Source organism: Cibotium barometz, chromosome 42 (genome assembly GCF_041138505.1).
Source record: "Cibotium barometz isolate CiBa-2024 chromosome 42, ASM4113850v1, whole genome shotgun sequence".
In the NCBI taxonomy this organism is placed as follows: domain Eukaryota; kingdom Viridiplantae; phylum Streptophyta; class Polypodiopsida; order Cyatheales; family Cibotiaceae; genus Cibotium; species Cibotium barometz.
In genome coordinates, this window is record NC_141087.1 from 1,473,321 (window position 1) to 1,499,926 (window position 26,606).

The window sequence follows — 26,606 nt, forward strand, 5'->3', positions numbered from 1 at the left end:
CAAATTTAATAATTAATATCAGTGATATCCATGCTTATTCATAGGTGAATATGTACAAAGAGCAATTAGAATATTTCTTTTAGATACAAAAATGGTGAGAATTACTCTTTTGGAATAACATAAAAACAAACTTTCTTTTTCACAAAATTTTAAAAAATTTTACCATAACCTCCTTTGTATGGCTTACCATTTCTCATTGTTATCTATCTCTATTTAACTTAATTAATCTAAATTAAAATTATAAAACTCTAATCTATACAATTTTCTAAATTCAAGAGGATAAACAATAAGAAGAGTTTAATTAATCACTTAGTTAATCTTTTCTAGGATTGAGAAAGGTTAGAATGTAAAGAAGAGAAGAGTGGTGGCCTTTTTATCAAAGGCATAGCATTTAAATTTAATTCAAACATTTGCAAAACATAAAAATAAAAAAAACCATAGATTTTCATTAAACAAAGTAAGAAAATTAGCTTACATGGACTCTCCTTTGGCTTGAGGGATTGAGGATTCTACTCTTGTTTGAAGCAAGAGTGGCCACCAATTCACTTTGGAGAAGATTACGTCAAAAACAATTGAATTATTAAAAAATTCAATGTAGATGACTCAAGACAAGAGTAGAGTAACAGTGCATAAATACCATTAAGCTTTTACAAAAGGGAGAGACTCCTATTTATAAGAAAAAGTGAGCCTCTAACCAAGCAAACTAATTCTAGAATTTTTCTTTGGTCAATTTTTGACCATTTTTGGATCAGTTCAGCTTACTTTTTGGATCTAGTTTTAAAACACGAGAGGAGAGATAAAAATATCTCATTTTCTTGATTAAGAATTGGGAGTAATGATGAGAGAAAGACACTACTTCATGAGGAGAGATCCCTACTCCGAGATGTCAAAATTCAACTTTTTAATTCTTTTCTTTGGTCCTTAGTCCACTCTTCATCTTATGTAAGCATTTACTCATTTTTGAGAGTTTTTTTTTATTCTTTAATTTATCTCCTCCCTACATTTGGATTAATTATATTAGTCCATAAGAACCTTAATTGGACCATAATTCAAAAATTTCTGAAGATCTAGACTCTTAGGCTAAGGTCCTTTATACCTAGTTTTTCAATTAATTCCAAATGCACATTGAAAAGTCCTTTTTGAATTTCTGTTTCAGGGAAAACCATTTTAGATACTAAGAGGATTTTTATATCCAAAAATATCTCAATTTTGAATTACCTCCCTCTAGACATTTTCTCTCTCCAGGCCAAAACAGGGTAGACCATGGTGGTATGAAGACATTCTACCACATTGATTAGCACCAAGGTAGTGCTATCCCTCAAAGACTTCACCTCTCAAAGCAAAGTAACATGCTAATATGAAGTCCACACTATTTCCGAAACTTAAGTGCACTATATAAGAGTCTACTTACAAATCTTTATGCCATGAATTCTGTCATGCGTGGCAGTAAATTATATCATATAGCATACCCACTCACATCATCACTCAAGAGTGGATGCATGTTCATGCATAATGTGCCTATTTTAAGTGAATAAATCTTCATGAATGAACCACCATAATGAGTCTCACTTCTCCAAAGGTGGAGGACAGACTCAACCACGATGAAAGCCACTACTATAGAGAAACCATTAGCACTATCAAGCATAATAACATAGACAAGTGCACTACAAGCAACAGTATACGAAAAAAGATAGTACCATCTAATTGAATGTTTTTGCAAAGGATGTTTTACTTGGCTCTCTTGAGTGCCCAACCATTACATTTTCTTACGGTAATCTTAAATTTCTAGGTATAGGCTTTCTCAGCTTTTAAAGCAAGCACAAGAAGCCATGAGCAAGATACAAGACCTGCATTTCCCATCGAAAGGCACCCTTAATGCTAACAGATATGAACATTACAATTAATAATAAATTCATAAAAAAATTATGCTAGATCTATAGGGTTGAATGTATAATACTGATCTGTGACTAAATACTTTTGTAAAATTGCGCATGTTTACTTTTGATGGTTTCGTCGAAATCTCTTGTTCTCTTGTGGTAATCTTGAATTTCTAGGTATAGGCGGCTTCTTTTTTATGAGGTCTTATTCCATTCCTAGTCACACACGAGAATTTCACCCCACTACCCCCCCCTCGCCCCCCCCCCCCCCCCCAATACTACTCACCACACACACTCGAGTACCACAAGGAGGTACCACCCTTCCAAATATTGGCCACTTTGTAGACAGTGGACAAGCCGCGGGACGAACTCCACAAGTTAGTTGCTCGGCCGATTCAAGTGAACACCCTGCACAGCTTTGGGAGAACTTGGCGTCACAAGTCGAGTCACGATCTTTGATGTCCATGGCAACTATCGTCCCGTCCCTGATCCAGAGCATGGGCAAGCATTGCACACTGTTGTCAATGCAAAGATCGCCCGAAGAGGAGGGTGCTATGACGATTGAACGATGACGGCTTAAGAAGTGCGGATGACAGCCTGCATACGTGCCGACTTGCACGTAAACACACCCTTAGTATAAGGTGTCCCCAAGAGGATTTGAACCCAGGACCTCCCGTAGAAAGTCCAAAGTCTTCTCCACTAGGCTTCCGCCTCAAGGACATGTATAGGCTTTTTGAAACCCCTTAGCACGTGAAGGCATGAGCAAGATTAGCATTTCCCACTGAAAGGCAACCTTATTGCTAACAGATATGAACAATACAATTAATATATTCGTAAAATTTTTACATCAGATATATAGGATTGAATGTATAATGCTAATCTGTGACTAAAGAATTTTTGTAAAGTCGTGCATGCTTTCTACCATCCTGGTTTTGATGGTTTCATAGAAAGCTCTACAAAACTCTTTAGTGTGTTGAGGATTCTTATGCATCTCACCTTAGCTCATCTAAAATCCTCCTCTGAAAACTCAATGAGTTCTTGGCATCCCATAGCAAGACTTTGTCAGTGTCATGCTTGCTTATAACACTCCATAGACTGTCACAAGCACCGTGTTTGCCAATATTCTGTAGTTACACCTGCTTGTAACCATTCTGTTATCTATCACTGCGAGCTTGCCTAGGCCTTCCATCTTGAAGGTTATTTTTCAGAGTAGAGGCTGCTTCAGACTGTTCCTTGCCATCATCTCTGTCAGTATGCAGCCTATTCATTTCACTGTGTGCATTGCTTGAAGGAAGCCTTCGAAGCCTCCCTTCAGTGCTATTTTCACTGCTACCCTCCTGAGTTGAAGCAGCTCGATTAGAAACGGAGAAGGAAGCCCTGGCTTCTTTTTTGCTGCGGGAGCTGTAGTATGTTTTCTTTGCATCATCACCAGATCCTTCCCCTGCATCAGTCATCATCAGGTCAAAATGAGTGCTTTGGTTGCCTTGTATTTTTATAAACACAGATAAGAGGCCACACCACTCACCAGCTACATCATTGCCATCCACAAGGGGATGTTCCTCTCCATTGCGGGCTGTGAAGAATGGAGTAAGAAAATTCTTATCAATTGCAGTGAAGGAAGCCGTGCTGCTGACATCAAAGGCAAATTTCAAATCAGAATTTACTTATAGGAACCTCTAATTTGTTCTCTCAAATTCTTATTAGTATTTTTTGAAAAAAAAATAGTACAATGTTAAAATCTTAAAGGGACACAGACCTTCGCTGAAACTCACGAAATCGCATCTTAAGGTTTTGTGGGGGGCTTGTATCATTCTCTCCTATAAAAGCTGGAGCCAAGTACTCATTTTCTTCATCAGGACTCTACACATTAGAAAAAACCATCAACTCCAACAACTCCAAAGAATCCTTCATTTTTTTTCTCCCAGAAAAGTGCCTTCTATTTGAAAAAGAGACGGAACATATCTTCATGAGTGGATTACAACCCTCCAAGAAGGCAGAATGTACAATGTAGAAGAAAAGGGCTCCCCTAAATGGATGAGGGAGACCACATATGAAGCCGAGGGGGAAAAGCTACACGAGGGGCCTGCTATGCAAAGTGACGCCATCATCTCCTCAGGTAACGGAAGGTCCTAGGCTCGAAATACAATGGAAGCACGGTGCTGCTGCATGCTCTGGTCTCCACCGGCTGGTTGTCTGTGCACTCGATGGCCTCCCTGCACTGCGGCTGCCAGATGATGGGGGCAGCAATGCTGCCAAGGAGCTTCCACCGCTGATCTGTGTGAGTCTGAGTCCAAGGTACAATTGGAGCTGCGGAGGCAGGGGTAACGGTGAGTGAGCTGAACTGCAAGATTCTCGCCATCCTCCTGGCTTGCCTCTGCAGCCCAAAATGGTCCCCCAAGTGACAACCCAAAAGGTCCCTAGGTCTGAGGTGAAAAGGTAAAGAATCCGCCACCAGACCTGCTGCTCTCTCACACAGCGCCGAAGGCAATGCTGCTAAAATTCCTAGGAAGCACTCCACCAACCATAGGAGGCATGCAGAACTAGATGCTGGAAAAGTAACATGAACCAATGGAACCCTTTGCAGAGGAGGGCCCTCATCTCGATCCACTGTCCAAATTTCCGACACTGGGTATCAAAATCCTTGGACCTATTAAAATGGCCACCTGGCGAAAATCCACAAGAAGATTTTCATGTGCAAGAAGTGATGGCTTCCATGGCTGGTAAGGTTACCCCTCAGTTGGTGTTGTCCTCACCGCCATGCCTACCTACAAATCTTGCTCACAAACGTATCCTTAACAAATCAAAGCTTTCACCTCATGATGAGCAAAGATGCATTCCCCAAGTGGAGTGGTTCCTAACTGTCAACCTTCAGAGGACTTGAAAGCAAAGATGTTCCCTCTCAAACCCAAGCGTGAGCACCAAGGATCACAATGTACACAAGTAGAATGTGTTCCCCCCAACATTTATTGCATCTATTTCCCCAAATAAAGCTTTTATAAAAGCAAACATGAGCTTCTAGTATTGCATCTATGCCTGCAAAAAAAGATAATTACCAACATACTGGCATGCCCACATTTATGAACCAAAAAGAAGCTCCATCTATCTTTTGATAACAAGTCCTTTATGCATACCTCTCCACTTCCAGCTGTATTACTCTCTCCAGTTACCTCCAAAGCTTCCAGCATGGTAGAAGTGGATCCCCCAATCAAAAGAACCTGCCAGAAAAGAGTGTCACAAGTGCAAACACGTGAAAGCATTACGCAACTCCAATTACTCTTTAACATACAGTGAGCACAACTATGGCAGTGGTAGCCGTAAAAATTGTTCTTCCATGACTCTCAGGCAAATCATGAGTAGACTGCAAGGCCAAGGCAAAAGCCATTGCTCCTCGTAAACCTGTTAGACAAAAAGAGATGAGAGAAGACAACTATAGTTTGAGTGCAAAGAAATGCTTTGCATTCATGCAGATCTCTACTGTGTCACTAGTAGCTTCTGTAAAACTGCCGCCTTTCTTGTGCAAAGTATACGAAAACGCCTTTGCGCAGATGAATTATGATGTTTCACCCATGCTTGTGAATTGATTCTTTACTTATGTTATTAGTGTGACTCACCACTAAAACAAAGAGCCTTCTGGTGCTTCATTGGTATCTGTCTAGACATGGGCCTAATTAGATTGACTAAATAAGCACATGGGAAGACATTTGCAGCCCTGCATCATCAACCATAAAACCTCCCATCAAATTTGTCTTATAGCTATACCTCAAGGTATAATTTCATGATGAAGCTACAAAAATACACACTAAGAAGGTGAATGCACTAAGAAGGTGAATGCTGTTACCTTGCCACCACCATGAATAGCTTTTAGGATAGAAAAGCCTTCTGTCAAGGAGAACAATTTTATGAAAGAGAAAAGAGAAGATAAGACAAAAGGTAATACCCACGCAACAAAAGAAAAAATTAAGTTATGAAGGATACAATGGAGAAGAAAATAAAGCCAACATGTGACCAACTTTGATCCTCAATGGCAATGTCCAAGCCCATGTATATAAACCTAAAAAACCACCCACGTGGAAAATTTAGTTACCAAAAGAACAAAAGTTTGTTTTTGTATTTTTATTTTTTTATTTTAAAGGTGGACCTTATGAACGACACAAAATGTTCCACCCGCAATGGCTTGCAACATACACAAATGTTTCTGCCAAGGACGAGATTAACTCAAAAAATGAAGCCGTGAATGCCTGCGCATTGCCAGAAAGGTTTGGAAACATGTAGTGCTTCATGACCTACACAACAAAGAATTATCCAAGCCTCAGAACATATCATATTCATTACAATTTTATTAGAAAACCTCTTTGGCTTGGTCTCATCAGGCCACAAAGGTAGGAAAGCTGTCTTACAACACCACAGAAGAGTATGGCGACGATCCCAGAAAGACCAACACTCTCAGCCAGCATGTACCTGAATAAAATGCAAAAAGCAATTTTAAGTGCCAACATCTTTTTCCAACTAGCCGAATCACATTGCCTTAATATCTACCGCCTATATCAACATAACAACTATGCGTTGATACAGTGTTATCTTCTCTTGGTTAGTGCTCATTGACTTGATCTCTACTGCGCTATGGCTCCAATTCATATAAATCTATCGACAGGATCTTGGTCTTGCTTGCTCATGCTCGTGGCAATGGATCTTATTATGAGACAACTCGTCATGCACTCAAGGTCACCCTAATGCTGTGGAAAGAAGCAACATACATATCAACTCAATAGAGATACCTTGAATGGGCTACTACAAGACTTTTTTAGCTATCCCGAATGTTTGTACCTCATGAATGAGATTTGCCAAATCAACAAGCACAGATAATTATCCATTTAAAAAGAAGAAGAGGAAAACTTTTGAGTTTTTTCTTTTTTTGGCTCATTTTTTTCATCAATAAAATACGTAAGCCTTCGTAAAGATATCACAAGGTGAATCAAACCTAACCCAATGCTCATCAAGAATGAACCTCAGACCTAAAACAGTGGACTAGCGCTAGTAAGGATTACGGTTCTTTTGGAATAGTTTTCCCTCTCTTGTAAAAACATCTTTACCGCCGGAGAAGGGATGATTATGGGTGAAAATAATTTCAATTGAGGAAGATAATATTTTAACCCTCTATGTTGCATGCGGAAGCTTGCAGTAGAATCGTTAGCTTGATTAGAGCAGAATTCAGCATTCAAGACTTGACGTTTTGCATATGAACAAATAAAAGAGAGAGATGTCTTCTAAGTTCAATTTTTCTGCAATTTCTTGTGAATTCAAGTTATTTGATGATGACGATGAGAGTGAGGAGGCCCGTTGGATGTGAAAACTCTACATGGGTGAACGGGGGCCTCACACCATCTACCAGCATATAGGCTTGGCTGAAGACAAGTGATATCAATTAGCAATACCGCCAAGAGTCGAAATTCACCCAGTCTTTTACATCAATCATTTGGAAAAACATCTCACTGAGAGTGACAAGGTAGCTCCAATACAGGAGATTCCCAATTTTGAGGATATGGCCAGGTATGTTCCTTTAGATCTTGAGATCAACGTACTAAACAAAAAAGAAATATCATTGATTACAAGTATCTGATCAAGTGAAAGGGATTCTCAGACCTTGAGTCTAAGCAGTCTCATGGTTGGGCAGTAAGTGAGATGCTCAGTTCCTTGTGTTCCTCACTTAGAAAGCTAACCACAGGTGGTCTTGCAGTACAGGCGCCTCCTTGCAGATCTGAGGAGATGGCCCTCTCTTTGTGTGCACCAGTTTTTCTCCCTCAGCAAAAGCTTGAAACAACATTCCCCTACCTTCCAACTTCCAAGATTGTTTCACCCTCTAAAGCCTCTTTAAGGGCAACCTTAATGGATTGAAACTGGGCTCACCACGAAGGTGTCAGTTTCAATCCATTAAGGTTGCCCTTAAAGAGGCTTTAGAGGGTGTTCACATGGGCTCTTAAAGGTGCTTTAGACTGTTCACATGGGAAAACCTTTGGAGGATGTTCACGTTAAAGGTGGAGTGTGTTCGTGTGGATGTGCTCTTAAGTAGAGTTTGCATAGGAGTGTGTCTACTTATGTGTTTAACACATGCAGAAGATATTTACACTAGGATTTATATAAATGTACTCCACGCTCTGGTCGAGCAACTCTGAAACAAATCCTCTCTTCATCAGTTATCTCTAGCGCTACATCGATGTGTGTTCTAGAAGAGGATGTAAAAATCATCTGCCTAATCCTCTCATCTCCCTTTATCCCTGATGCTCATACTCGATGTGTTGGTATAGAGGACCAAACAAGAAATGGAATCTCCTTCATTGCATGCTTGTTGCACTCATGCACACACTCCATATCCCTAGCTCGTAATTCTCCCTACATCACATTACTGAATATGATAGGAGTATACTAACGTCATCTGTGTAAAGGAGTATCACGATCATTGTCTTTACTAATGTAGATCACTCTCCACCCTTTTTTTTTTCTGGGAAAAAGATCCTTCTATTAGTTACCAAGAAAAAACTGCCTCAATGGCTAAGTACAAACCTGTCTCCACATGTGGAACAGGAATCAAGAAACAGAATGAGGGGGAAGGATACTCTTCTCCTTTGGCGGGCCGCTCTAGGAGGAGAAGGCTATCTCATACAATGGGGGGAGGGGGAAACAACCACTTAGGTGGTCTATAGTGTCAAGCGGGCTCACCATCACCAAGGGACTGGGCAGCCAGATCCTCCGGAAGGCTTCCCGACACTTCCACATGCGGTCTCAACCTTTCCCCGCTATCAGAGGGTATGAATGATATCGAGCCAGATGCTCCGGATGGACTCCACTCGCGGAGTGAGTGTGCCTTCCATGTCTTCGCTGCATCGAGCTCTCTAGATATGCCATGCAGCAATACTGCTGCAAATCTCCCATCTCTGGCAAGAACCTCGAGTCCAGTGACCAATAGATGGAGCTGGGACTGGCACTGCAGAAATACAAAGATGAGAGACCTAAAGGGCTAATCCCCCACCCTCCTCCTCATATGCCATGAATGTCTCGGCCTCAATGGCCCAAGAAACAGTACCCCACGTAACAATGCGGGAGGGGGCCCAGTCTATAGTAAAGATGTGGAGGATCTGCTGCCAAACCTGTTGAGCCTTCGGGCAATCCCAAAGACAATGACTTTGGAACTCTTAGGGATGGCCACACCTCGGACATACTGCAAGCCTACCTCCAATTGCCAGCCAAGTGCCAACCGCCAAGCTCCTATGTGCCAACTGCCCCATAGAAAGAGAGTGATCTTCCACGAGCCGAAAACTATCCCATATCCTCTTCCAGAAATGTGAGAGAAATTGCAGCGAGAGGCCTTGAGACTTCCAGTGTCTTGCTGCTACTGGAGTGCCCTCAACCTCTGGCATCTGGATTCTACAGTCCAACCATGTGGTGTATGCAAAAAAGGGGGAGCTAGAAGCCTCCCCCCTGTCATCTTGATCATGCCATGTCGCGTGAGAGGCCGGACCTCCCAAATCCACAAACACCAGAGACGCCTACCGGTTGATCCCCAGTGAAAATCCAACGTCTCCCAAATCTCCTCTATCTTGCTACATATCTCAGAGTCCTGAATGAGATTATCACGGATTCAAATGTATGTCTTGCCTCTAGGGTTCCTCCATGGATAGAATAACCAGTGCACCGAACAGGTTAGGGCCTATACTCCTCTTGTCGGATCTCGAGAGCATAGACACCAGAGGCTGCATCCAAACTCAGATAGAATAACCAGTGCACCCAACAGGTTAGGGCCTATACTCTTCCTGTCGGATCTCGAGAAGCATAGACACCGGAGGCTGCATCCAAACTCCAATAAATGCCAAGAGTCCTCCCCCCTCGGAGCCAAAATTGACTCGTTCCAAGCCGAGTACTCTCTACCAGAAACTGTAACCATGCCACCTCCGAGTCAGTCCTCTATTGCCTCGAACATGCTGAAATCCCCACCCATACACAAGTTTGAAACCTTATGTCGAAAGAATACAAGCTCAAGTAGAATTTGGGAAGAGAGAGAATAGGAAGGAACTCGTAAAGTTTCAGAGTTAATATTTTTGGCACAAATACTTTATTGTGAAAAGCATGCTTTAGGATTTTTTTAGAAAAGCTATTTGCTTTTGTGAATAGAGTTGCATGTTACTACCCAACGGCGGCTCTCTTATCTCATTTAACTTTAACTTTTCTAATATAGTCATGTGCTTAGTTCATTGACTATCATGCTGCTTACTTGTTTCTCAAATGTCCAAAGCAATGATGACTTGAGATCCAAGATAGAACAATCATTCATGGTGGAGACTTGATAACTCTAACATGTTATCTTTAAACTCTATGGCTATTTTAAAACATATATCTAGAGAAGCTGGTCTAGATAAGAGCAAATAGTCATGCATCTAGTCCCATTCGCGCTCGCTGAAGCTCTCGCCTCCCCCCCCCCGCTCGCGCCTTCGTCCCGCCTGCTCGCGCCGTCGTCCCCCCCTCCCCTGTGCCCGCCCCCCTCTCGCACCCGTTTTCCCCCCCTTTCGCGCCCGCCAGTCCCCCCCTTCGCACCCATCTGGCCCCCCCGCCCCCTTCCGCACCCGTCTGCCCCTCCTTTCGCCCCCGTCCGCGTCCGCGTCCCGCCCCCTGCCTGCCTGCCCCCACCTCTCGCGTTCGCCTGCCCCCCCACGCCCACCTGCCCCTTTCGTGCCTGCCTGCCCCTTCACGCCCGTCTGCCCACCTACCACCCCTTTCGCGCCCGCCTGCTCTTGCCCCCCCTTCGCGCATGCCTGCCCGCCTGCCCTTGCCCTTTCCCCGCCCCCCCCCTTCGCGCCCCCCCCCCGGCCCCCCTCTCGCACCCTTCCGCTCCCGCTCCCTCCCCACTCCCCCTTGCCTCCCCCCCCTCTGTCATCCGCCCCTCCCCCCCTCGCTTTCAGTCTTTCCCTCCCCGCTCCACACTTCCCCCCGTCCCGCTTCGCCCTCGACTCAACTTCAGACTCTGATGGAGGCCCCTCCCGCCCCACCTCAGAGGGACTCTTTCGCAGCCCCCTCGCCCGCCCCTGAGGATACCCCCATCAGGCTTTCTCTTTCGCCAGAAGAGGAAGCGAGCCTCGCCGCAGAGGTGGAACGCCTCCACGCACATTCCACCATATGCCGTATAGTTGGCACCCGCCCCAGCACAGGGGAGATCCGGGATCTTCTCCAGGCCCGCCTTCTTGCAGATGTGGGCAAGATCCTGGACGTTCAGTTTACTGGACCGCGGCCATTACCAGATTGAGTTTGAGACAGCCTAGAGCGTGGCCCAGGTCCTAGCCATGAGTCTCCTTGACATTAGGGGCGCTCGGGCCTTCTTCAGACATTGGCAGCATGGTTTCGACCCAGCAGCGGCCAAACAGGGAGAGCGCCTATTCCATGTCATAGTTTGCTTTCCTGCGAGTACCTTCCGCTCCTCTCCAGGATAGGATCATTGGTGGGCTCGGTGCTTGAGACTGGCCCCACGGCAGCTTCAGTGGTGGCTAGAGCAGCGGACCTGCCTTCGGTCAGAGTTTTGGTTCCTGACATCTCCTCCCTTCCGAAGGTCATTCAGTTACCTAGGATGGGGGAGGGGATGGATCGATCACAGAGTGAGGTTTTTGGGGCTCCCGAACCAGTGTTTTATATGCAGGCAGGTCAGCCACCTGGCCAAAGCCTGCCCTCGCAAGAGACCCCGACCTTCACCGCAGCAGCAAACCTCCGATGGCCTGTCCACAGATGCGGCTCGACAGGCAGCCTCTGGGACACCTGCTCAGCCCACAGAGACCTCTGATTGGCAGCCTGGATAGGGGCGCCGTAGAGGGAGACAGCCAAAGCAGCATCCCCCAAAATCGATGCAGCAGCAGACACAGCCTCACCATCATTGGGTTCCAGTGAGGAACAGCTTTGCTCCCCTCCAGGAGGAGACCCCAGCGCAGACTGAGGATCACGAGATGCCAGCGTCCCCCCCCCCCCCCCCCCCCCTTCACTTCCAACCCCCCCCTCCCCCCCTCCCGCTCCCGCATTTTCAGTGTCTCCTTCCCCACCCCCTTCTCCCCCCCCCCCTCCCCCTCCGCTCGCCTTAGCCCGGGAGGCATTGGTAGTGCCTTGGCGCTCACCTGCAATCCGACGGGCACCGACCTCGCTCGTGTACCGCAGAGGAGACCTACCGTGCCAATTCGTGCTTCACGGATATCCTCTATCCGCAGTCGGCTGAGTAGTCTCGACACTAGACAGCGCTCGGAGGCTTTCGACTACTCCTTTACACGCCTATTTGGAGCGGAGGGCCCCCATGAGCCAGCACCTATCAGAGTTCATGTGGTGATACTTCCGGCCCGAGGGGAGGAGGCACTTGATTCAGCGGTGGCCTTCTCCTTCCCTCTTTGCGGCACTAGCGACCGGAAGTGGACTCTGGATCTTGCTATTAGTATTTTGCAGAGACACACAGTTGAGTTTTCTCACCATGTGAGCGATCTGGAGATTACAGACATGGTAGGCCGACTCTGGGAGTTGGCACATTTCTTTGATATCGGGAGTGCGGATGCCTCCAGGAATCGACGCTTGGTGGTTCGCATAGTGGCAGACCTAGCGCGAGACCCTGGCTATGTATGCATACATGAGGATTCTTTCTCCGAGCGGGAGGCAGTCGCTATGGGACACAGCCACTGGCGCCTGGTCTGAGACTCTTGCAGCACACCAGGTGGGCACATTCGTAGTCGCTCGGATGGGGATTACTCTCCATCCAAGCTGCTTGCGAAGGCCCGCCGTATGGCTGAGACAGCCTCCACCTCAGCAAGTCATCCATGAGGATCATCTCATGGAATGTACAGGGCCTTGGCGGCGCACACTATGTACGTTATCGTGGTTGCTTGAGGCAGGAGCTTCAGAGATGCCTGGTTGGGGGCAGTATTGATATTTTGATGCTGCAGGAGCACCATTTGAGTGAGAGCAGGATTCGGAGATATGGTTCGGTGATGCCTGGTAGATGGGACAATTTTTGGTCTGCAGGTTTTGGCCCTTGGGAGGGCAGGGAGGAGTATGTATGGTCATTGCGGATGCATGGCGGCAGGCCATTGTGGATCGTGGGGTCATTGTGCTTGGTAGAGCGCAGTATGTTATTCTGAGGATGCACGATGAGCACATTGGTGTGCTCAATGTCAATGCGCCCAATCATGCTAGTGCCAGAGCAAAGTTGTGGACCCTTGTTACAGATGCATTGCCCGAGGCCACACATTGGTGTGTTGGGGGAGACTTCAACATGCTTGAGGACCCGGCCGATAGGGTGGGAGGCAGTCATGTTACAGTGCACGGCACGGAGCTTGCAGCTTGGGAGCGATTCTGTATGACACTGCGGATCACTGATGCATGGCAGCATGAGGCTCTCTCCCGTTCTCAGGACAGTCTTAGTTTTTCTCGGTCGGATGGTCGGCAGGTAGGGACTAATTTATCACGGATTGATCGCTTCTATGTGGGCTACAGGGTCGGGGAGTGTGGTGGCTCCGTTGGCATTCTCGCTGGCACCTCTTTCTCAGACCATGCGCCAGTTATTTTGACTCTTGAGGAGAGGACACAGGAGACCAGCTTGCAGTTGAGGATCCCAGAGAGGATACTTATAGACCCCAGTCTTTTTGAGGACATTGAGAGGATATGGCAGGATAGCCAGAGCTCTGACCTGGATGCCCCGGGCTAGTGTGCCCAGGGACTCATCGAGCTCAGCTCTTTTTTGCACGCTATAGCCTTGACACGGCTAGGAGAGACACGAGTGCGAGAGCGTCGCTTGAGACGTAGCCTTGCTTCGCTCCAGCGCCTTCAGGAGCAACAGCCCACATGTGAGTGGGTGGCGTCCCAACTGAGCCAGGCACGTCAGGAGGTTCGAGAGGCAGAGGAGCAGAGACACGAGTTTTACTATCATCGCCAGGCCTCTCAGTGGACTCAGCTTGGTGATAAAGTGACTGGGGAGTTTTTTGAGATCACCGGACCCCGCCATGCTCGAGCAGGAGTACGCCAGCTTAGGAGGCAGGACGGATCGTTAGCCACTGAGCCCGAGTAGATTAGAGCTATTGCCACTCAGTTCTACAGAGACCTGCTTTCAGCGGAGCCAGCCACGGAGGCACGTGATGCTTGCAGACAGACTGTGTGGACCCATGTGCAGAGGAGGGTCACAGATCGTATGTGCACAGCTTTGGGTGCGCCCCTTTCAGAGGATGAGCTTGTTGAGGCTTTGAGGACTCTCCCGCGTCATAGTTGCCCTGGGGAGGACGGTTTGACACCTGCCTTTTTTATGCGCTATTGGGACCTTTTGGGGCCAGGCCTCCGCAGGGGTTTTCAGCATGTTTTGGACACTGGGGTGATGCCACAGAGTTTTTCAGAGGGCTTGATCTTTCTTATCCCCAAGGGGGAGGGAGTGTCAGATGATATTCGGCAGTGGAGGCCTATTACGATCCTCAATACTGTTTACAAGGTCCTAGCCAAGGCCTTGAGTTTGAGAATCCAGCCCTTCCTTGGGGATTTGATTCATGCTACCCAGACAGGCTTTGTCAAGGAGCGCAGTATCCTTGACAACATCTTTACCTTCTGGGAGGCGACGGCCCGAGCTCGGTTTCTCGGCGAGAACTTGGTCATTATGCTTCTCGATTTTGAGAAGGCATATGATAGAGTCGATTGGGGTTTTTTGGAGGGCACTATGCTTCGCCTGGGTTTTGAGCCAGACTGGATTCGAGGAGTGGCGGCTCTATATTCCACAGCTCGTAGCCAGGTGTTGATGGCAGGACGACGGGGGCCGAGTTTTGAGCTGACCACATCAGTCCGTCAGGATGCTGTATCTGACAGCAGAGGAGGTTGGCTTGAGAGGACTCCATCTTCCAGTCCGGGGTGAGGACTTGCTTGATTCTGAGTTTGCTGATGACACGGGATTGTTTTTGCATGGCAAGGAGGCCAATCTACATAGGGCAGAGCAGTCTCTACAGGTTTTTGGTGTGGCTTCGGGAGCATTGACCAATTGGCGCAAGACAGTGGCTTTTTGGATCAGTAGCGCTCTCGCTCCGGCATGGAGCCCAGACCCGGGTTGTAGATGGATTCCTCCTGGCACAGCAGTGCGGTATCTGGGATGCCAGATTGGACTTGATTTGTCACCTGAGCAGCAAATCGCCCCGCTTCTTCTGAGCATTCAGAAGAAGCTTCTATATTGGAGTACAGCTCCGCTTTCCTTGGCTGGGAGGGTGGTGGTGACAAATCAGGTGCTTTTAGCGACTATGTGGTATATCACGTCTTGCTGGATTTTCTCGAGCTCTTGCATCAGCCAGGTACAGAGGCTGATCAGGAACTTTCTTTGGTCAGGGCGGGATGGTCAGCCGGCCCGAGCAAAGGTTGCTTGGGCAGTTATTACTCTTCCATTGGCCCAAGGGGGCTTGGGCATTATAGATCCAGCTGATCAGAGTAGAGCCTTGTTGGGGAAGCTTATTGTTCGGGGGCTACTTCCAAGCGCTGAGCCTTGGAAGGAGCTTCTTTTTTAGCGGCTGCAGGCTGGAGCTCCCCCAGCAGGGGGCACTTGGGCACTAGAGATACGGTGGATCTTCATAGAGATGAGGAGGACAGGCCTCAGTAGAGGATGGGAGAACAGATTTGCCTTGAGTATCCTGCGAGCTTGGGAGTTGCTGAGACCGGGGCTTTCTCAGAGACCTCCCACTTGTGATGAGGAGCGGGCCAGACAGCCGCTCATCTGGAGCCCCGCGGTACGCACAGAGCAGGGTCATATGCTGGGTTCTCGGCCTCGTCTAGCCTGGGGACCATTGGCGGCAAGCCCAGCACGCAGTTTTGGAGATTGGCAGGCCTTTTGCAGTCTCCCGGAGGAGATCCAGGCGGAGAGGCTGAGTCACTTCAGAGGGGGGCTGATTATGAGGGATGACATTCAGGAGGCACTCACTGAGGAGTGGTTCACGCCTTTCGAGCCAGCGGCCCCACGGTGGATGGGAGCCTTTACACAGTTGGAGATCCTGATTGCTGTCAGAGCTTGCACTGAGGATGGTAGATGCCTCTACTATGAGATACAGGATGAGGGCAGACTTCGGAGAGTGGAGGCGGAGTCCCCTTTGGTTGCAGAGTGCATCTTTTAGAGGATACGGGTAGTGGCCGCCGCTTCTCGGAAGTGGCATATTGATCCAGACCCTGCAGATGTGGACTCTGATTGGCGCATATGGGCATATGCTACGCGCCCCTTGGCCCGGCTCCAGTGGGACCCTGGCGAGTACGAGTGGCATGATCCTTATGCGTCCCCCGAGGATCACCTTTTTCCAGTACACTGTTCGGTTGGGGAGGCATATTTTGACTACGAGGAGGATGGTCTCTCCAGCTGCATGGGAGCATTGGCAGCTACAGGGACTCTCACAGGAGTTCCTGGAGGATTTTTGGACCAGGCTCTGGGCTAGCAGACAGGCACGCAGGATCTCCGCTTTCCAGTGGCTGGTTGCCCACAGGGGCTCTGCAGTTGGCACCTGGCTTGTCTACAGTGGCCTTCTGCCGACCTGCGTCCGATGCGGCCACCCATTGGAGACACAGCGACATTGCCTATGGGACTGTCCACAGGCGCAACAAATTTGGCTGAGGATTCTGCGCATTTTGGCCCTCCTCTCTCCAGAGGGAATGCATACGTGGGGAGCTGCTGCTTGGTCGACTTCGTCAGGGCTAGCTATGGGATACGAGATGAAGCAGGCCAGCCAGGCCACACATTCATTGGGGGCTAGCCTCGCCTTGTTCCTTCACCGGATTCCTCGACAGCCGGCTAGACATAGGAGAGGGATTTACGATGGGAGCTCCTCAGCAACCTCACCATATGGTTCACCTGGAGAGCCCGTTGTTTCAGGGCTTTTGAGGGGAGATTGGAGCCACCAGCAGAGACTGTTCGGGCTACCTGGCAGGAGTTGATTCACACCCTGTGAGGACAGTATGACCGCATCCGGGGCGACTCGGATCTAGCAATCTTGCGACGCCAGGATTTCCACACCACTGGGCGCAGCGGCCCTTTCTATACTCTACACACGGGTACCCCCCGCCGCTGGCACTACAGGCCACCTGTTTGGATTTCCCCCCCTCCTATTGTATGATATAGCCTCTCAGTTTATTTGTACTTTTCTGCACCTTAGCTCCCTTGATTGGTCTCTGCTCTGCCTTCTCATGAGCAGGAGAGGGTTTGTAGTCCATTGGGCTTTTTTATAACAATTGGGTCACTCCCTTGTGAAAGCACGACAAGAATTTGTCAACATCAGTCAACCTCTCCCGAAGTTTACACTGGAAGTTCAGATGTTTAAGTCGAGAGACATAATCCCGCTTTGATTCTCATGCTCTTGTTGCTTGATATTATTGAGATGTTTCTTTGGGCTCCATTTATCACCATTTTGTGTAAAATTAGCACAAATACATTTTGATGCTGAGTACAGTACCATTAGTGAGTCTTCCAATCTAACATTAGGGAAAATGAATAAATCTTTATTAGGTCATCTATTGGCCCACATGTCTCATAGGTAGCCTCAACAATTTCTATATGTTGGCACCCGTCAATCTTTGTATTAGCTTTGCTATGTGATGTGGCTTCATCTTTGTTGGCCTTGTTACATGAGTTGTGCTCAATTTCCTAGACACCTCCCATCTTGTTTATGTAGCCATTCTTACTAGATCAAATGGGCTGCTTATGGCCATCAATGGGGTCAGTCCTAGAAGACCAATTATGTTGGCCTTGGTGCATGAGTTGTGCTCAATTTCCTAGACACCCCCCTTCTTCATAGTCGGCAATGGCCAGCCTCTGGGAAACGGCAACAGCCAACCTCTAGGAAACGGCAACGGCTCAAAACTAGGGAACAGAAACGACTAGGAAACAATGGATGTATGATACCTAATATAAAAATAATGAGAAAATTAATAACTAGGGAAAAGTTTGGGTACACCATCATAATTTGAAGTAAATCGTGAGCAAAATTTGTAGAAAATCACTAAGCAAGCACTAGATGGGACAAATCAATGGGTGATTTTCTATTGAAGAAACGGAAACGAAAACGGCGACTCTCGGGAAACGACGTTTCCGCGTTTCCGGCTAGGAAACGACCGTTTCCTAGTACTATGCCCTTCTTGTTTCAATAGCCATTCTTAATAGATCAGCCGAGGTAGTGTGACGACAAAAGTTAATATCTATTATTTTCAACTTTTGTATATATTTTGGTGGTTTTGCAATGACAATAAAGTGACATCATATTCAAGACGTTGGTGGCACCCGCAATGGAATGATGGCGTGGCACGGTGCAAAAGCTTTTAGCAGCTACCCCAACAACGTCTTTTGCCTTATAATGTTTTGCATTTCCTACGGTTTTATATCATGTTCCGATGTGCACATTGTAAAATCCACAAGTATACTCTATAAATACTTTGGTATGGTTGTTTAGTCTAGTGATGCGGAAATAAAAGTAGACGTTATGCCTACATGTCTTGGTAACTCTAATAAAATAAGATGGCAAACACATGCCAAGCTTGATGTGGCGAGCATGTGGAAGAGTGAGGAAGGACGCATAATATAGAGAAGAATCCTTCTAGAAGTACTATGTGGACTAAGGAGACTTTCAACATGTTTTACATGACGGGCTGTGGACTCAAAGTGGGGTTAGATCTTATCCCTCAACTCAAGGATTCTTCGATTAAATGATTCAAGCAGACACATAAAAGTAGCCAAGAAGGACAGTTGATAGTGACATGGGGTTAGATCTTATCCCTCAACTCAAGGATTCTTCGATTAAATGATTCAAGCAGACACATAAAAGTAGCCAAGAAGGACAGTTGATAGTGACATCCGGCCTTATGTCGTCACAGAGGGATGAAGATTTTTATTTTTGAAGCCCAAAAACTTGAACTTGTTATTAGACCCAAGCATAATAACAAGTTCAAGTTTTTGGGCTTCAAGAGACTTTTAGTTTTGTGTTATTAAGGAAGCCTATAAGCTCATCTATCTTTGAGTAGTAAAGTATCCACTAATGAGAAATAAATGTGAGGAAATTTGTTTGTGGGCATCGAATTGTGAGTTGCGAACTCCCCCCACGCCTGCCTACCTGCCGTCGCCATCACCCCTTCTCCCTGCTCGTGCCTAGCCCTTGCCCCCTCCCCTGTTCGTCTTCGCCTCCTCCCCCCTGTTCACCGCTTGCTTCCGCCTGCGCCCCCCTGCCCACCAGCGCCGTCTGTGCCCCCTGCTTCCGCCTACGCCCCCCTGCCCACCAGCGCCGTCTGCGCCCCCTCCCCCCTATTCGCCTGCCTTCGCTTCCCCTGTTTCCACGTGCACCTCCCCTGTTTCTACCTACGCCTGCCTATGCGCTCCCCCCCAACCACCCCTCCCTTCCCAAAATGTGGTGGCCGATTCCTTGTCGCGACTCCTCTTCTGGCCCTCAGTGCCCAATGGGGCCAATTGACCCCACCCTCTCTCCGTCTAGCCTTCCCCAGCAACCTTCCTCTTTGATGGACGCCTCTCAGCAGCGTCCCTCTCAAGCCTCTTTGCCTTCCCACTCCCCCTTGCCTCCTCCCCCCCCTCCCCCACCCTCGCCTCCGACTCTACCCGCAGTCGTTCCATCTGCCCCTTCCTCTTCTTTTGTGCCTACCATCCCCTCTCCCCCCTCCACCTCTCCAGAGCACTCCCGTCGGCCCCCTGCAACCCTGATTTGGAGAGGAGACAGTCGGCGAGTTCCGATTCATTGTTTCTCAAAGCCGGTGGAGATGACCATTGCCGCCTCAGTGGTGAGGGCTCTCCCACCTGAGTGTCCAGGCGGGCCCCCAGGATCTTGGGGCAGCCTATGGATTATAGTTTCTTCCAGTGTCTTCCGACGGAAAGGATAGATAGGTTTGAGGAGACTGTAGCCCCTATTCGGATATGAGTGGTCGTCCACCGCTCCAGACCCTCTACAAAAGAGATTGGCGCGATGATCTTCTCTTTCCCCTTGAGCGTAGCCCGGAGGACAGAGTGGGATCCAGAGTTGGTGGCCACTACCAATCAGGGCCAGGTAGTTGAGCTATCGCAGCATCTTCAGGATCTCCGCATCACCGACATTCTTACTCATCTATGGCCTCTGGCAAGGTTGGAGCTTGGTGGATCAACCCACAGAGACCAGGGAGGGGAGATGGTGACCTCTAGCCTAGAGGTGCTGCTTTTTGTGTTCATGCATACCTCTATTGCACTACCTCTCCCCCCTTCTTATAGATATCTTATTGTGATCGTTGGAGCACGGAGTATGCATACTATTGCGCTCGGACAAAGAGGCAGTACATGGAGGGCAGGATCCACGCCCACTTGGTGCGACTTCGCACTAGGAAAGATTGTGACTATTCCCCGTCTAAACCCGTGCCCAAGACTCTTCGAGTGGAGGGCAATTCCGATAGTTCCGCCTCACACAGAGATTGATATGAGGATTATCTCATGGAACATTCAGGGTTTAGGGGGGCCTCAGTGCTTTCAGGGACAAGGCATCCTTAGAGGAGAGCTTCAGCAAGCTATGGTTGGGGGACCTATCGACATTCTTTCCCTCTAGGAGCAGCATCTTACTGAGGGACGCACACGCCGCTGCGGGAAGATTTTACCACGCAGGAGTCATTCTTTTTGGTCTCCATCATTCAGCCCTTCACAGGGACGCAAGGAGGAGTGTGTCTCTTTATCAATGAGCAGCTTCTGTCGTCTGTGACACGATCATGAGTAAAAGTTCTAGGACGTGCTCGGTGGGTTACAATTCTAATTGGTGAGGATAGCGTTGGCTTCCTCAACATTTATGCCCCGAATGCTGCTGTAGGTAGAGCTATCGTTTGGAGCACTATCCGACAGGCCCTGCCCCAGGCTGATTTTCGGTGCATGGGCGGTGACTGCAATATGATAGAGGCAACAAAGAACAGACTTGAAGGTGGCACGGCCACAGTCTTAGGAGCGGAGTACTCTGCCTCGGAGGAGATGATATTGATTCTTAGGGGACAAGACCCTTGGCAACTCCCAAAGTTTGGGCGTAGCCCTAGGAGTCTTAGCTTCTCTCGATCAGATAGGCGGAGCACTGGCCCCAACCTCTTTCGGCTGGACAGGTTTTATGTCAACGAGTGGGCTTGCAGCCGTGGAGGCATGGTTGGTATTTTGGCAGCCACTACATTTTCAAATTATGACCCAGTTATTCTGTCCCTAGAGGACTCGCGGACGCATGACAGGCATGCGAGCTCCAGGATTCCAGAGAGCCTCATTCAGGACCCCGAGATCTGCAGCCGAATCAAGCAGATATGGGCGGGACTGGACTTTTCCTCAAGCTCTGCAGCGTGCACTTTCGATGATGGCCTGGGGGAGATCAGTGTTTTCTTACAAGATGCAGCCCAGAGTAGATTGGAGGGATTTTGGAAGCAAGAAAAGAGTCTAAGGAGGGGCCTGACCTCTTTACAACGTCTTTGGGAGAGTTCCCGAGACAGCCCGTGGATTGAGAGTCGGATTGCTGCCGCCCACACGGAGATTCGGTCCATTGAGGAGAGGAGGGTGGAGTATAGATACCATGCCAGGGCTTCATTATGGACTTAGGCCGGTGACAAAGTTACTTGAGATTTTTTTGAGATAGCTGGCCCAAATAGGAGGAGAGATGGTATTCGCAGGTTGCGTGGCCAAGATGGAGCTATTGTTTCTGATCCCCCACATGTGAGAGCCATCGCCACGGATTTCTTCCGATCTCCTCTCACTGGTGCCCCATTATTCCCCCAGGTGATGGATGCATGCGACAGAGTCTGGCGGCACACGAGAGAGGTGGTTCCCCCATCCCTTCGGTCTTTCTTATTGACCCCTTTCACTTCAGAGGAGCTGGCGGAGGCGGTGATGGCCTTACCTAGAAGCAAATGCCCGAGGGCGGATGGGCTTCCTATCTCTTTCTTTCTTCGCCATTGGGACCTCATGGAAGGTGGCCTTCGCGCTGCCTTCAATGAGATTATGCTCACAGGTGCCATGCCAGAGAGGGGTTGATGCATTTGATTCCCAGGGAGGGTGGTGATAGATTGGAGATCCGACAGTGGAGACCCATCACCCTTCTAGGGACGGCCTATAAGATTTTGGCCAAGGCCATTAGCAGGCGACTTCAACCTTCTCTCCCAGACTTGATCCACGATACTCAGAGTGGTTTTTTTCAAGATCAAAGCATTTTGGACATCTTTACCTTTTGGGAGGCGACAACTTCGGCCAGGATGCGGCAACAGGACCTCATTGTGCTACTCCTAGACTTTGAGAAAGCTTATGATAGGGTGGATTGAAGCTTTCTGGAGGGCAATGAGCCGGATGGGATTCCCCATGGAGTGGATTCGTGGAGTCTTAGGACTTTATTTAGGATCACACAACCAGGTTCTTATTCAGGGCTTATTCAGGGTGCTACTCGACTCAAAGTTTGGAGACAGCACAGCAACCTACCTTGCTGGAGATGTTGGGAATCTCCAAAGATTCACGGAGGTGATTGAGATTTTTTTGCCGTGCATCTGGAGCGCAGATCAACTCACACAAGTCATGTGGTTTTTGGGTAGGCTCAGCACCCGCCCCGACTTGGCAACCAGTTGAGGCTTTCCAATGGATCCCGAGAGGCACTCCAATCTGCTACCTCGGTTGCTAGGTTGGCATTGATATCTCTCCCGAGCAACAGCCCGCTCCGCTTCTTCTAAGTATTCGAAAGAAGCTTTTATACTGGAGCTCGGCGAGGCTATCCTCAACAGCAAGCAAAGTGGTGAAGGAAAAACATGTACTGCTTGCCACCATGTGGTACATCACTTCATGCTGGGCCTTTTCTCAGGCATGTATTGGCCAGGTACATCGTTTGATCCGGAACTTCTTGTGGGCCCAAAGTGATGGGAGGCCAACCACGGCCAAGGTGGCATGGAGAGTGATCATTCAGTCACGTAGCACAGGGGGGACTTGGCCTCATCGATCCCGCTATACAGTCTTACAGAGCCCTGCCCTGCTGGGCAAGTTGATTGTCTGAGGATTCCTACCCGATGGTGAGCCTTGGAAGGATTTCCCCTTGGCTTGGATTTCAGCCTGCACTCCGAGCCTTGGAGTGCCCGTGACCGCAAAGTACTAGATGGATCTTCACAGAGATGCGAGCCCGCGGTTTTAGCCTTGCCTTTGAGGACAGATTCGCAAACCAGTCTACTTCATGTTTGGGATCAGCCCTCAGACAGATTGTTCCAGTGGCCTTAGAGGAGCACCTTCGGTAGCCTTTGGTCTGGAACCCCCTGATCCATTACCCAGTGGCCACATGCTAGGGGCCCGACCGCATATATCCTGGGGCGCCTTGAGCATGGGACCAGCTTGGTCTCTTTATAGATTGGATTGCACATAGACAGTTACCTCAAGAGGAGCAGGAGAGACGCCTGACAGGGATCCGGGGTAGAGACAGGCTCAACATCGACATTGACTCAGCTATTCCTCAGGAGTGGCTGACTCCTATTCCAGACCCGACCCCCCCGGTGTGGCTAGGCGTGTTTGCCAGACACGATATCCTCGTAGCGGTCCATGGAGCAGATGAGGACAGTGGTTTGCTCACTTTTTCTATTGGATCCCATGGCAAAATAGGGAGATCAGTGCACCCCTTGGAGGATTTCAAAGGCTACACCTTGTAGAGGGTGAGGGTGATTGGTGTTCGGGCACGGGAATGGCACATAGATCTGCACTGGCCAAGGTGGCTAAGGAGAGACTACGGCGGATATGGATTTGGGAGAGCCGACCTCTCACACGGGTGCAGTGAGACCCGGGAGAGTGGACATGGCATGATCTGACAGATCAGGAGGAGACTATGGATGGCCCCTTCTTTGCATATACAGCGCGGCTTGGCCGCAGGATCCAAATGCCTGAGATAGATGGCACACCGGCAGCAGCACTCAGGGCCTATCACAGCGCTTCCTTTCAAATTTCTCGAAGAGGCTTTGCGACAGCTTTTGGCCAAGGAAGATCACTCTCTTTCTTTGGCTCATGGCACACAGGACTTTGGCAGTCGGTACTTGGCTGGCAGTCGGAGGTTGGTCAACAGCTTGCCCGAGGTGCGGCCACCCCCAAGAGTCCTAGCGACATTGCCTTTGGGATTGCCCGAAGCCTCAGCAGATTTGGCAGCAGATTCTCCGCATCTTTGCTTTAGACAGGGCATCGACCCGGATCATCACTTGGGGTACTGTCGCTTGGGACACCGAGACTAGAGTCATCAGGACTTATGAGGAGGATGGGGAAGGGCTAGCCCTTTAGGTCTCCCACCATCGTATAGCAGCAGTACCAGTCCCAACCCCACCGAGAGGTGACTAGCGAACCAGGCCCATGCCAGAGATGGGAGATTTGCAGTAGCATAGCAGCCTAGCACATCTAGCGTAATAGATGCAACGAGGCCATCGACGGTACCCACTCCGCCGGCTGAGACCATCAAGAGCATATGGCTCGATATCATTCACACCCTCCGCGGTCAGTGGGGGAACCTGCAGGGAGGGTCCGACCACATGCGGAAGTAGCGAGAAGCCTTCTTGAGACTTTGGAGGCCTGGCCCTTTCCTCACAGATAGAGGTAGTGACCCCATTTGGCATTACAGACCACCTGTATAGTTGTTTCGCCCCCCTCCCCCTGTATGAGATAGCCTTCTCCTCACAGAGCGGCCAGCTGGAGGAGAAGCATCTCTTCCCCTTTGATCATTTGTTTCCCGCCCTTATATAAGGCAAGTTTGTATCTAGCCCATCGTGGTTGTACTTAGCCCTTTGTGGATGCTTTTCTTTAACTAATTGAAGGATCTTTTTCTCGAAAAGAAAGAAGAAAAGTATCCACTATCTTTACTAGTGTAGATACCCGTCATCCTAATCCATCAAGGAAGACTACAAGCTCATCTATTTGCAGCCCAAAGAAATGGGGAAAGAGGAAATCCTTTTTTCACTATAATAGCGCTCTCAACCTCACTTCAAAATCCTTGCTCTATGACCAATTGACCCATTGGTGGCCGAAATGACTTCATCCTCCACCTCAAATTGTCTAAACCCAGGGATCACAAATTCTTTTCAAAGACACATACAAGAAATAAAGTACCAATAGAAACATTTTTAGTCTTTAATATCATCCTAAAAGGGTGGAGTTTCAAATGTACCAATAGAAACGTGTGCTATGATCTCTATGAAGATTTTTTATGTTAAATGTATCTATCTTCTTCACTCAATAAAGAGAACCCTCACTGTAAAAAAATCTTATATTATTCTTTAAAGGGGTGTATGTTCATTAATATGCTGTTGAAAGACTGCCCCCAACACATTCCAATAGTCAATTGTACAATCTATGAGGAAAAAATTTGGTATGGTTAAAAAATCTAAATCAACAGTGGGTATTGAAGGTTAAGCTATAGACTACCCCTCACAAAGTTGAGGGTGCAAGTAATCTAGGCTCAAGGAAACCACTATTAATAAAAAAAGTAAAGTATATGCAAGTAATGAACATTAAAAATTTCTGAGGCATTCTATTTGAGAGGAGGGCTTGCAGGGACAAACATAAGACAACAAAGAAATCTTTAGAAAGCGAATGATTTCTGAGTGGTAGATTTAACAGAGAGATTGTGCGGATATAGACAACACTTGGGAGAATGTTGCTTCACTCCGGAGCCGGTTTGTAGATTTTCCCTCTCGTTAGGAGAAGGAGAATGTTATGTCCCATTGTTTGGACATAATGAGGCTAGCGTGAGGCCAAGCAATTGAACTAGATTATTAGAGAACACACGAAAAGGGAGGCCACACCAACATGCGATCTACAATGGACCTGCATTCTATACTATTCTACTATATAAAGGTACATGATTCATCAAATTTGGTTTCAAGCAGCACATTTCAGTGCTTTCGATTGCTGTTGTCCAGTGTACTTTAGAAATGATTCCTAGTTAAGAGGGAAAAGAGATCACTTACGAAAAATATGGGAAGAGAACAACCAGGCAGCATTCCAAGTTCTGGAGACTGCAACACAGAAGAATGATCAAGAACTTCTACATGCTTTTGTTTTTTTTTTTAAAGAGGGAAAGGGGAGGGTTGGAGGGATGATGAAGCTGGAGGGTTCAAAGAGCATATCTTACTTGTTGACTGCAAGTCCCGCATACTTGAAAAGGTGCACTAGTTAAGGACCATCCAAATTTTATGAAAGGAAGCATGTTAATGAACACCTATTTGTCAGTTTTATAAATTGCATAAAATAAGGTGCCAATTTATGAGTCAGGATATCAAAGCACAAACAAGAGCCACCACAACACCTGCACAAACAGCAGAAAATGTTATGAGAACTCACTCACATAATGTGCCTGCAAATACTGTGTCCCAACCATGTATAACACTCACACACCCGCATCTCCAATTTTATTTATATTCAAGTTGGCCACATGCAAACAACTGACTAACACTTTTCTAAAGATTTTCTTTTGAATACAAATGCAACCCATGCTTACTTGGAGTGTGTATCTCAGGACGATTAACCATTAAGTCAGTTAAACACACTTCAGCATAAAAGATTAAACCTCACAATCATAAGACCATAAACACTGCACTAGGGGTCAAAGATGGGTCAAACCCCCCCTTTTATTACAAAAAGGGTCTCTCTTGTGCAAGCGTGGAATGACTAGGAGCTACCTCGACCGGCTCATTTTCATTATCCGATTACACTTGAGAGATGAAAACATTCAAAGAGTAGTGTGC

General features: G+C 47.9%; 1 protein-coding gene across 3 annotated transcripts in view; it reads right to left on the reverse strand.

The window, feature by feature from the left end:
- Positions 1-2,685: 2,685 nt before the first annotated feature.
- The window catches only part of LOC147614041 (sodium/hydrogen exchanger 6-like), a 96,069-nt gene continuing 72,148 nt past the window's right edge, over positions 2,686-26,606 (reverse strand). For 2 of the 3 annotated variants that reach the window (XM_086780581.1, XM_086780583.1), the window contains exons 12-24: positions 26,139-26,167; positions 25,994-26,025; positions 25,830-25,877; positions 6,275-6,335; positions 6,063-6,160; positions 5,853-5,928; positions 5,716-5,735; positions 5,489-5,586; positions 5,164-5,273; positions 5,009-5,092; positions 3,634-3,737; positions 3,403-3,506; positions 2,686-3,318 (exon numbers count right to left, since the gene is read on the reverse strand). In XM_086780581.1, coding sequence (XP_086636707.1) covers positions 3,032-3,318; positions 3,403-3,506; positions 3,634-3,737; positions 5,009-5,092; positions 5,164-5,273; positions 5,489-5,586; positions 5,716-5,735; positions 5,853-5,928; positions 6,063-6,160; positions 6,275-6,335; positions 25,830-25,877; positions 25,994-26,025; positions 26,139-26,167 — 1,151 coding nt within the window. In that variant the 3' untranslated portion in view covers positions 2,686-3,031. The remainder of the gene's footprint in view (positions 3,319-3,402; positions 3,507-3,633; positions 3,738-5,008; positions 5,093-5,163; positions 5,274-5,488; positions 5,587-5,715; positions 5,736-5,852; positions 5,929-6,062; positions 6,161-6,274; positions 6,336-25,829; positions 25,878-25,993; positions 26,026-26,138; positions 26,168-26,606) is intronic. The other variant, XM_086780582.1, reaches the window with a different exon arrangement.